The sequence below is a fragment of the Lampetra fluviatilis genome, chromosome 4, assembly GCF_964198595.1.
Source record: "Lampetra fluviatilis chromosome 4, kcLamFluv1.1, whole genome shotgun sequence".
Classification (NCBI taxonomy): domain Eukaryota; kingdom Metazoa; phylum Chordata; class Hyperoartia; order Petromyzontiformes; family Petromyzontidae; genus Lampetra; species Lampetra fluviatilis.
The window spans coordinates 699,175-710,750 of record NC_136278.1 but is presented as its reverse complement, the minus strand read 5'-3'; the positions used below and the strand labels follow the sequence as shown (position 1 = coordinate 710,750).

Genomic DNA, 11,576 nt, shown 5'->3' with positions numbered 1-11,576 from the left:
TGTGTGTATGTAGTGTGTGTGTAGTGTGTGTGTGTGTGTAGTGTGTGTGTGTGTGTAGTGTGTGTGTGTATGTAGTGTGTGTGTGTATGTAGTGTGTGTGTGTAGTGTGTGTGTGTGTGTAGTGTGTGTGTGTATGTAGTGTGTGTGTGTAGTGTGTGTGTGTATGTAGTGTGTGTGTGTGTGCATGCGGGGAGTGGAGGCGCAAGTGGTTGTTACGGGCAATAGTGGAGCCAGGATTTTCAGGTGGGGGGGGGGGCAACCCCTCCAGCAATGAAAAATTATAGAGGAGTTGTGAGTAAGTAAGGAGTTGTGAGTTTGTAAGGACTTGTTAGTAAGTAAGGAGTTGTAAGTAAGTAAGGACTTGTTAGTAAGTAAGGACTTGTCCCTTGCTTTTTATTCGACGCGTGTGCGGCGATGGCGCAGCCATCGATCGAGGGTCGAATTCGAACCGCGTTGTGTGATCGGCATCGCGCTAGCTGAAGGTGCTTGCCTTCAGGGAAGTCGTGTACTGTATACGCAACTGGTTTGTCGTTACTTATTGCCAATTATGGACTCAGATTATTGTCCTATCATCTCATAGAGTCCCTGGCACGTAATAATATGCTACACAGTGGCAGTGGGGGTCGTAAAATGCCGATTTATTACTAATAAACCCCAAAGATCCGATCGAAATCCCTAATTTAATTGGGGGGGCACGTGCCACCCCACCCCCCCCCCACGGGCTCCGCCAGTGGTTACGGCGCTGCGCTACGAACCCAGCGACCCAAGTTCCCGACTAAGAGTGGTGAATATCTGAACCGGTCCTGGCAAGGTGTGTGAACATCATCACTGGGGAGACAAAGGTGGCAGGGCGAGGTGGTGGCCGCACCACTCCCTGTGTCCCCTGGCGGCCTTCATCGGTGCTCGCCAACAGCACTCGCTCGAGCAGCCTCTCTCTGTATGCCGGGTACGTGGGGTATCTCTGTCGGTATTTTAAATGCATGTTTGTTAATAATAGGATAGTGAATACAAATTATGAAGTGAGGTGTATTCAATATAATGGGATATTGCCACAGACCGATGTGGATTTAGGCAGACAGTTTGTGTGTTGAACTTCTTTCACACAGCGTATGTAGCCAACCTTGTTCATCAGAGACAGAGGAAGACAGCAACTGTAGGTGTGCCTGCACCTCCTCAGAAGGGCAACAGCGAAACGAAGAGGGATGTGGTGGGTGAGGGGGGTGACATGAAGCAGTGGACCCAGCTCGGCAGGGGGTCACACCGCAAGAGCTGCTGCCGAGGGTTGGAGCGGTTTCACATTCACCACCCACCTACGAACCTGGAGCTGACACCGATGGATTTGTGTGTCTGTCTGTGTTTGTTTGTGTCTGTATGCGTGTGTGTGTGTGTGTCTGTGTGTGTGTGTCTGCATGTGTCTGTGTCTTAGTAGTGTAGCGGTTAGCGTGCTGCACTCTGAACCTGGCAACCCGGGTTCGATTCCAACTCACGGCCAACACCGGTGACGATTATCTGAACCGGTCCTGGGCCTCCGCTAGGTCGACTCAGCCTCAAATGAGTACCTGGTGCGATGAGTGAGCATCGCCACTGGGGAGATAAAGGCGGCCGGGCGTGGTGTTGGCCACCCACCCCCTCGTGTGCCGTGCCGTCCTTCATAGGTGCTCGCTAACAGAACTTGCCCCAACAGCCTGTTAAGGCTATACGGGGGATCTTTGTCTTTGCCCCCCCTCCTCCCTCCCCCGCGTAGAAGTTGATTCAGCCCACGCTGCGTCGAGGGGGGCTCTCGGCCCTCGCACACTTCCTGTTCGGCCCCCCACGCCTCCGCCGGGAGCTGCAGGGAGAGCGAGACCTGGTGTTCACCATGGCTCTGTGTACGCACGCACGCACGCGTGTGTGTGCATGTCCGTGTGTGTGTACGCACTTGAGCGTGGGTAGACAGATATTATTGTTGTTGTATCGTTGAATATTCTCCCGGGTCGGTTATAGACAGGTAGGCACAGGACTAGTCGTAGCCACAGTCATCGCAAGAGCTCTACTCGACGTGGTGTGCCGTGTGCAGATTTATTTTAGTCGCTGACCTGGACAGACTCGGCTGAAATTAAGTCCTGTGAATGCACACCTATGCGTGGTATGTACATGTGCGTGGTGTATATGTGGGTTGTCTATTGCGTGTGTGTACAAGTTGGCACAGTAGGGGGTACAGCTGGTGCATCTACCAGTCATCTCCGCTAACCCATGGCACCTGGGTCTGTCCCGAGACCTCCTGTCGGCAAGCCTTCGACACTTCACGTGGCCTCGAAGTGCACCTGGCCTGGCACGGGCGCTGTGGTGTCGTCGCTGTCAATTAGTGGCGAAGGGCGGGTATTGGTATTGGTACAACTCCAGTCAAGTTCCAGGTGATGTTGTGCAAGCAGGTGGGAACTCGAGCGACTAGGATAGAGTCTTATTTGCAGGAGTGACATGGGTCACCAAAATTACAAAACACAAAAAACGAGTAAAGTACGGCGACGAAGCAAATAGAAATCAGAGCAAAAGCAACCGTGTCGTGTGGTACGTACGCACGCGTGCGTGTTACGTCACGTGCCCCAACAGCCTGTGTAGGCTACACGGGGGATATGTGTGTGCTCAGGCCCGCTGGATCACAGCCAGGCCGTACACACACGCATCCTGCAGACCGTCTACCGCCAGCTCACGGGCTCCCGCCTCGACTGCCCACGCTTCGGCCCCCACTGGGAGGAGATCGGCTTCCAGGGTACATCACTATGATCGCCATCATCACCATCGCCACCGCCATCATCACCATCGCCACCATCACCACGGCAACAATTGCCATCACCACCAGCACCATCGTCATCATCATAGGCGCTTGCTAACAGTACTTAACACCTAAGAGTCTTTGTTGTGTGTGTACGTGTGTGCATGTGTGTGCGTACGTGTATGTACGTGTGCGTGCGTGTACGTGCATGTGTGTACGTGCGTTTACGTGTGTACGTGCGTTTACGTGTGTGTACGTGTGCTTGCGTGTGTGTGTGTGTGTGCGTGCTTGTGCGTGCGTGTGTGCGTGCGTGTGTGCGTGCGTGTACGTGTGTGTACGTGCGTGTACGTGTGTACGTGCGTGTACGTGCGTCTACGTGTGCGTGCGCGCACTGTGTAGGCAGTGACCCGGGCACCGACCTGCGTGGAGCGGGGCTGCTGGGTCTGATGCAGCTGCTGTGTGCGCTCACGGAGCCCCACAGCCTGCCTCTCGCACGCGACCTCTACCGCCTCTCCCAGCACCACACACAGGCACAGCGCTCGCCACATACGCTCACCACACTACACACACACACAGGCACAGCGCTCGCCACATACACTCACCACACTACACACACACACACAGGCACAGCGCTCGCCACATACACTCACCACACTACACACACACACCACACACAGGCACAGCGCTCGCCACATACACTCACCACACTACACACACAGGCACAGCGCTCGCCACATACACTCACCACACTACACACACACACAGGCACAGCGCTCGCCACATACACTCACCACACTACACACACACACACAGGCACAGCGCTCGCCACATACACTCACCACACTACACACACACACACAGGCACAGCGCTCGCCACATACACTCACCACACTACACACACACACCACACACAGGCACAGCGCTCGCCACATACACTCACCACACTACACACACAGGCACAGCGCTCGCCACATACACTCACCACACTACACACACACACAGGCACAGCGCTCGCCACATACACTCACCACACTACACACACACACCACACACAGGCACAGCGCTCGCCACATACACTCACCACACTACACACACACACCACACACAGGCACAGCGCTCGCCACATACACTCACCACACTACACACACACACAGGCACAGCGCTCGCCACATACACTCACCACACTACACACACACACAGGCACAGCGCTCGCCACATACACTCACCACACTACACACACACACCACACACAGGCACAGCGCTCGCCACATACACTCACCACACTACACACACACACACAGGCACAGCGCTCGCCACATACACTCACCACACTACACACACATACCACACACAGGCACAGCACTCGCCACATACACTCACCACACTACACACACACACAGGCACAGCGCTCGCCACATACGCTCACCACACTACACACACACACAGGCACAGCGCTCGCCACATACACTCACCACACTACACACACACACCACACACAGGCACAGCGCTCGCCACATACACTCACCACACTACACACACACACACACACAGGCACAGCGCTCGCCACATACACTCACCACACTACACACACACACCACACACAGGCACAGCGCTCGCCACATAAACTCACCACACCACACACACACAGGCACAGCACTCGCCACATACACTCACCACATTACACACACACAGGCACAGCGCTCGCCACATACGCTCACCACACCACACTACACACACAGGCACAGCACTCGCCACATACACTCACCACACACACACACACCACACACAGGCACAGCGCTCGCCACATACACTCACCACACACACACACACCACACACAGGCACAGCGCTCGCCACATACACTCACCACACCACACACACACCACACACAGGCACAGCGCTCGCCACATACACTCACCACACACACACACACACCACACACAGGCACAGCGCTCGCCACATACACTCACCACACCACACACACACACAGGCACAGCACTCGCCACACCACACACACACACCACACACAGGCACAGCGCTCGCCACATACGCTCACCACACCACACTACACACACAGGCACAGCACTCGCCACATACACTCACCACACACACACACACACCACACACAGGCACAGCGCTCGCCACATACACTCACCACACACACACACACCACACACAGGCACAGCGCTCGCCACATACGCTCACCACACCACACACACACACCATACACAGGCACAGCGCTTGCCACATACACTCACCACACCACACACACACACCACACACAGGCACAGCGCTCGCCACATACACTCACCACACCACACACACACACACCACACACAGGCACAGCACTCGCCACATACACTCACCACACACACACACACACCACACACAGGCACAGCGCTCGCCACATACACTCACCACACCACAAACACACACCACACACAGGCACAGCGCTCGCCACATACGCTCACCACACTACACACACACACAGGACAAAGATCCCCCGTGTAGCCTTAACAGACTCTTGGGGCGAGTGCTGTTAGCGAGCACCTATAAAGGCCAGCACGGTACACGAGGGGGTGGGTGGCCAGCACCACGCCCGACCGCCTTTGTCTCCCCAGTGGCGATGTTTACACACCACACCTGGTACTCATTTGAGGCTGAGTCGACCTAGGGCAGGCCCAGGACCTGTTCAGATAATCGTCACCGGTGTTGGCCGTAAGCGGGAATTAAACTCGGGTCACCGGATTCGTAGCGCAGGGCACTGACTACTACACTACCGCTCCCCACACACAGGAACACGCATGCACGCACGCGTTCACATCACAAACACGCGCACGTACGTGTGTACACACTCGTTCACTGCACACACTCACCACACTCTCTATCTCCTACAGAACTTCCCATTCTGCATCATGTCCATCAACCTGAGCCGCATTTGCCTGCAGGCTCTACGCGAGGAGTGCCTCACCAGGTGAGTAATAAACTCACCAGGCGGACCACACTCACCGCACACAGGCACCGCGCATTAAGCGGTGATAGATTTCACTTGCCCACTCGCCAGTGAATCCACCTGCACGCTCACTACCGCCCCGACCCCTGTGTGTGCCGCGAGCAGGGAGTGTAACCGCCGGCTGCAGGTGGTGCCGGTGCTGAGCGACCTCTTTGCTGCGCTGCTGCTGCAGCTGCACCGCACGTGGAGGGAGCGCCACTGCACCATCGCTGACTCCGGCGCCGTGCTGCAGGGTGCGGACCCACCGCTCGCTCGCTCGCCCACATGCTCGGAAAGATCCGTGTTTAGCCTTAACCGACTGTTGGGGCAGTTGCCGTTCGCGAGTAGCAACACCGATGAAGGCCGGCACAGCACACGAGGAGTTGGGTGGCCAGCACCACTCCCGGTCGCCTTTGTCTTCCCAGTGGCGACCTAGCGGAGGCCCAGGACCGTGAACGGGAATTGAACTCCGGTCGCCGGATTCGTAGCGCGGTGCGCCAACTGCTACACCGCTGATATCCGCAGCACCCTCTCGTGAGCCGTGATAGGTGCTCGCGGACAGTGCTTGACCCCCAACCGTCTCTCCGGGGGGTCTCTGTCTTTGTTCTAGAAGTGGAGGTGGCCGCCAAGCGGTCCCCGAGGCAGCTGCTGCGCCAGCTGGAGCTCCACTTGAGCGGTGGCGCCGCCGGCCCCACCGCTCCCGCCGGCCCCACCGGCCCCACCGCAGCCCAGACCCTCGGCTTCTCCTCCGTCTCCGACATGGACGGCAGCCCCCCCGGACGCGCGGACAGAAGCAAGGGGGGGCACGCGGGGGGCAGGGGGCAGCAATACATCGTGGACGAGCGCACGGCGCCCTAAGGGAGGAGTGCAGGGCGGGGAGGGGGTCACGTGGTGGAGGGCGGAGGTCGCGGGTGGAGCGACGGGGTGTCGCGGTGCTGCTCCGGTGATGAGCTCCGCTCAAGAGAAAGTTAATGACAGGTGGCGGTGGTAGCGGTCGCTGGTGACAGTGGTGGTAATGGTTGTAAGGGGTGATGGTGATGGCGATCGTAGTGGCAGTGTTGGTAGTCATGGCGGTGGTGGTGGCTGTGGTGATAGTGGGAGCGGTGGTAGTGGTAGGGGTTCAAGTTCATTGTGTGTAGCCAAGATGAGAATGCGAGAGACCAGGGTAGGAGTATCCCACTTGCAAGAGTGACCCTGGCCACCAAAGTGACGTAAACAAATATAGTACGACAATGAAGCAAATAGAAATCGGGGTTAGTGGGGGTAGTTGATAGTTGTGGCGGTAGTGATGGCGATAGTGGGGGGCGGCGGTAGTCATTGCGCGTAGGCCGTTTGCCGGTTCGCTAAACACGCGCGTGACGGCTACCAACGCACCGGTGTGAGATGAATTGGAGATCGGGCCGCTCTTGACGTTTGTGTCGCCAAAGTCCGACATGGCGGGGGAGGAGGTGCCGCTAACTCTGACGCCAGCTGCGGCCAGCGGCGCGCAGAGACGGACATCGCCGACTCGGAGACTGGGAAGCGCTTCGGGAATAATGATCAAAATCAGATGTCTAACAGCTCACCCAGCGGCGATTCCATGAATTGCCGTCATTAGGGTTAGGGGGTAGAATGTATGATTGTTTTGTCTCGTTTGTACCGTTTCGTTTGTACTGTTCATAAAAAAAAGGTTTTTGGGTTAGATCGCGTAAGTACAAGTGTGTTGTAACCCTCCACCACCCGACAGCCAATGCGTAAGGGATTTGTCGCGTAAACAAAACTCCAGTTACTGCTTCAGCCCACCGGCGTGCTGGAGAGTAAATCCACAACATTTACAATTTGAGTACCGCGATTTGTTAAATCGCGATGTAACCCAAAAACATTTATTATTAATATTGGTCGCGAAAGCCTACTACGTGTTAATCTCGTTCGTATTGATCGTCTCGTGCATTAAATCTTGTCCGTTAGCCTCAATCCGCATTCGTGATTTATTTCCGTGCGTCTCGCGATGCGACGCGCGTGCGTCTCGCGGATCGTCGATTCACGTGCAATCGGCACGGGTCGAGCGCCTCGGGTGAAGCCCTCTGAGCAGCCCACGGCGCTGATGTGGGGATGGCCAATCGGCAGCTTCTGATTGGCCGACGTGAGGAGGCGGCGGGGCTGGTGAGGTGAGGGCGACGCACTGTGGGGGTGAAGGGTGTGGGGGTGAAGGGGGTGGGGGTGAAGAGGGTGGGGGTGAAGGGGGTGGGGGTCAAGAGAGTGGGGGTGAAGGGGGTGGGGGTGAAGAGGGGGGTATAGATGGAATTCGGCAGTGGCGCGAGACGCGAGGGTTGTGCTCCGAGTCAACGCCGGGCGCCGCCGGTGCGTGGCGCTGCTGGTGACTTGGTGCGGTGACTCCCGCGTGTGCGCGCGTGACATAGACGCGTGACACAAACACGTGGTGCAGCAGCCGTGTGTCACTCCGCTGCTGGCTGAAGGCCTCTCCCCCGCCCCACACCGTGTCGGTCGCCGCAGTCGCGTTTTTACCGTTTGCTGTTTGCACCAGACGATGAGACGGCAGATGTTGGCTCAACTTTCCGAAAACGGCACAGGTTAGCGTGTCGGTATTCTGGGTTTTTATTCAATCCATGCTACTTGATGGACAAATGCATTCAGAAAGCGCAAACAAAACTGTGAATACAATCGTGTAGTTTTACATCCACGTTTATTGACCTGAGAGAGTTGACCTCGCGAACTCTCCAACACCAACACGACGTTGCCGGGGCAACGCGATGCCTGGTCTGCAGCTTTACCCACTCACCTCACCCACTGCCCTGCCGCTCACCTGCCGCCTCACTCGTCCACTCATCTTCAGTCTCACCTGCTGGCTCGTGGACCCACTCACCTACACTCTTCACCTGTACGACTTACCGTACCTATCCGCTCACCTACCCAGCACTCACCTGCCCGCTAAGCTGCCGCCCTCACCCCTGAGGGGAGACGTGGCCCAGGAGGGGTCAGTGCGTGGCCCCGTGACCACCTCCCCACATTGTCACCTCTAACATCACCATCCGCCTCATCCTCCTCAACTCCAATCCGTTGTGGACCCCTGAATTCTGTTAGACTGCATGGGTGGCCCCGAGCCTCAACCAGCCTCCTAGCTTTAGGGGGCTAGCGGACTGGAGGGGGTTTGCCCCCCCCCCCACCTGCTAAAGTCACGTCAAACAAACCTTGGTACATTAACACGAGTGGTGGGTTTCCCTCACCACGTCGTCAAAAGGCAGATCGAGACACTTCCCAAGGGGGGGGGGGGGGGGCGACGGTCCTGAAATCTCTGAATATGGCCCCCTATATTAATACAACATTAAATGTCATCTCCTCTGGCAAATATCAAGACCACAGCAATGTGCGTGCGCCTCAAGAGGGTCTTGCTGCCCTCATGAGTTGCCGTAGCGCTCCACCCTTCAGACGAGGTCACGCCGCAGAACTGGCCCCAGGTGCGCCCCAGACCGAGCGCAGGCCCAGGCGGCCCCCGGGCCTTCTGAGGGCCCCCAGAGGGCCCTCAGAGGGCCACGCTGGCCAGGCTGGCCGTGCTGCTCTGCGCCTTGGCCTTGGCCGCGCCGCCGCGGCGGCAGCAGCAGCAGAAGAGGCGGCGCAGCTCGGCGCGGAAGGCGCCGTGCAGCCAGGCGTAGATGAGCGGGTTGGCGCAGGCCGAGCTCATGGCCACCCAGTGGCACGCGAGCTGCACGGCGCCAAAGTAGCGCGGCGCCACCAGCGACAGGTCGACGTCGCGCGCCAGGTTGAAGGCGTGCAGCGGCAGCCAGCAGAGCGCGAAGGCCGCCACGACGGCCGCCAGCAGGCCCTGCGTCTTGCGACGGCGCCGGCGGTCGCGCTCGGCCTGGGCGCGCGTCACGCTGCCCGGCACGACGCGGGCGCGCAGCTTCGCGCCGAGCCGGGCGTAGGCGGCGACCGCCACGGCGAGGGGCAGCGCGTAGGTGAGCGCCACGAGGGCGGCGGCGTGCGCCACGCGCTCGCGCTCGCGCCGCGCGCCCCACAGCTCCTCGCACAGCGTCACCTCCGCCTCGCCGCCGTCGTCGGCGGGCAGCCGCACGTAGCGGGTGTTGGCGAGCGCCGGCGCGGCCAGGGCGGCGCCCAGCAGCCAGAGCGCCGCCGCGAGGAGGCCGCAGCGGCGCGGCGACATGCGGGGCCGCAGGGGGTGCACGAGCGCCGAGTAGCGGTCGAGCGCGATGGCCACCAGCGTGAAGGAGGAGACGTGCACGGTGACGGGCTGCAGGTAGAGCGAGGCCAGGCAGGTCCCGCGGCCCAGCACCCAGCCGCGCGGGTCGTACACGTAGGCCAGCGACGTGGGCACGCACAGGGCGCACATGAGCGCGTCCGACGCCGCCAGGTTGCCAATGAGGAAGTTGGTGACGGTGCGCATCCTCTTGACGCGCGCGATGGCGCCCACGAGGAGGACGTTGCCCACGATGGCGGCGGTGACGAGGAGCGCGTAGAGCAGCACCACCAGGGGCTTGAAGCGCTCCAGCAGCTCCAGAGACTCGAGCTGGTCCGTGGGGGCGAGCGAAGCCTCCGTGGGATCGTCCGGGGTGGAGAGGGACGCGGGGAGCGTCGGGCCGGATGCGCGGAGGTCGCTGCTGACGACGGCGGCGGCGGTGGCGGCGGTGGCGTTCGCGTCGCTCGGATCGGGGGCGAGCGACATCGTCAAGGATTTGCGGTTCCTGGGCGGGAGAGAGTGGGACGAGGAGTGATGTGTGCGTGGAAAGTGCTTCAATAAAGTTCGTGAGGCGGACATTGTAACACGCACGGATGTACATGAAAGACAAAGATCGGCATTTCGCATGGTGTCTGGCTCTGGTTTGCTCTCACACAGCCAGCCACTCGCAGTGGTGGGCAACTTCCTCTCACATTTGAGGCACAGCAGCCCCAGCGTGGTGAGCCCACGCTGCCCCATGACGCCATCTTGAAGTGTTTCCCCTCCACTGCGACCTCAGAAATGCTCAGTACACCTGGAATTGTGACGGTGGTCAATGGACACTCGCTCACTCCCTCGATGCAGACCTCGCCCGCAGCGACACGTTTGACCAATGTCGGGACGGGTCCGCCACTGATGCAATGAGCGAGCCGCCTCTTGTCAGGAGTGTCGATCAGGGCTGATTAAGTCAGGTGGGGGTAATTAAAACAGCTGACCCACCCCGAACAATGAGGCCGATGAGCCAATGGCGAGGCAGCAGGGCTAGCGAGCACGACTATATAAAGGGGCCGAGACAGAATCGGAAAATCGTGGACCACCGAGGTGCGCAGAGGAGAGCAGCAGCAGGAGCAGGAGCAGCAGCAGGAGCAGCAGCAGCAGCAGCAGCAGCAGCAGCAGGAGCAGCAGCAGCAGCAGGAGCAGCAGCAGCAGCAGGAGCAGCAGCAGGAGCAGCAGCAGCAGCAGCAGGAGCAGGAGCAGCAGCAGGAGCAGCAGCAGGAGCAGGAGCAGCAGCAGGAGCAGCAGCAGCAGCAGGAGCAGCAGCAGCAGCAGGAGCAGCAGCAGCAGCAGCAGGAGCAGCAGCAGCAGCAGGAGCAGCAGCAGCAGCAGCAGGTGAGGCGAGGGTGGAGGGGCACGGCCCGGGAGCCCCGCGACCGCCACGCGCACAGCGGGCGAAGAGGAGGAGGCCTCGCCAAGCCGCGTGTGCGGCGCAGCGCTGCGGACACACGAGCCGCCGTGTGTGTCTGTGTGTGTCTGCGTGTGTCTGTGTCGGCGTGTGTGTGTGTCTGTCTGTGTGTGTCTGTGTCGGCGTGTGTCTGTGTTGTGGGGGGCGGTAGTGTAGCGGTTGGTGCGCAGCGCTACAAACCCGGCGGCCCAAGTTCGATTC

General features: G+C 59.4%; 2 protein-coding genes across 5 annotated transcripts in view; one reads left to right on the top strand and one right to left on the bottom strand.

Moving 5' to 3' along the window:
- Window positions 1–7,685, top strand: part of ELMOD3 (ELMO domain containing 3) — a 14,541-nt gene extending 6,856 nt beyond the window's left edge. For 3 of the 4 annotated variants that reach the window (XM_078855259.1, XM_078855260.1, XM_078855258.1), the window contains exons 7-12: window positions 1,745–1,868; window positions 2,627–2,749; window positions 3,152–3,282; window positions 5,648–5,724; window positions 5,869–5,996; window positions 6,353–7,683. In XM_078855259.1, the coding sequence (XP_078711385.1) occupies window positions 1,745–1,868; window positions 2,627–2,749; window positions 3,152–3,282; window positions 5,648–5,724; window positions 5,869–5,996; window positions 6,353–6,600 (831 nt within the window). In that variant the 3' untranslated portion in view covers window positions 6,601–7,683. Of the gene's footprint in view, window positions 1–1,744; window positions 1,869–2,626; window positions 2,750–3,151; window positions 3,283–5,647; window positions 5,725–5,868; window positions 5,997–6,352 lie in introns of all 4 variants that reach the window. The other variant, XM_078855261.1, reaches the window with a different exon arrangement.
- Window positions 7,686–8,763: 1,078 nt separating this feature from the next.
- On the bottom strand, window positions 8,764–11,006 carry LOC144931435 (prolactin-releasing peptide receptor-like). Its single transcript, XM_078855256.1, has one exon. The coding sequence runs from the start codon at window positions 10,670–10,672 to the stop codon at window positions 9,263–9,265; it is 1,410 nt and encodes a 469-aa protein (XP_078711382.1). The 5' UTR covers window positions 10,673–11,006; the 3' UTR covers window positions 8,764–9,262.
- Window positions 11,007–11,576: the final 570 nt, after the last annotated feature.

Coding starts and splice junctions, on each gene's coding strand:
- LOC144931435 (XM_078855256.1), bottom strand. CDS start 10,672: ATGGGGCAGCGTGGGCTCACCACGCTGGGGCTGCTGTGCCTCAAATGT.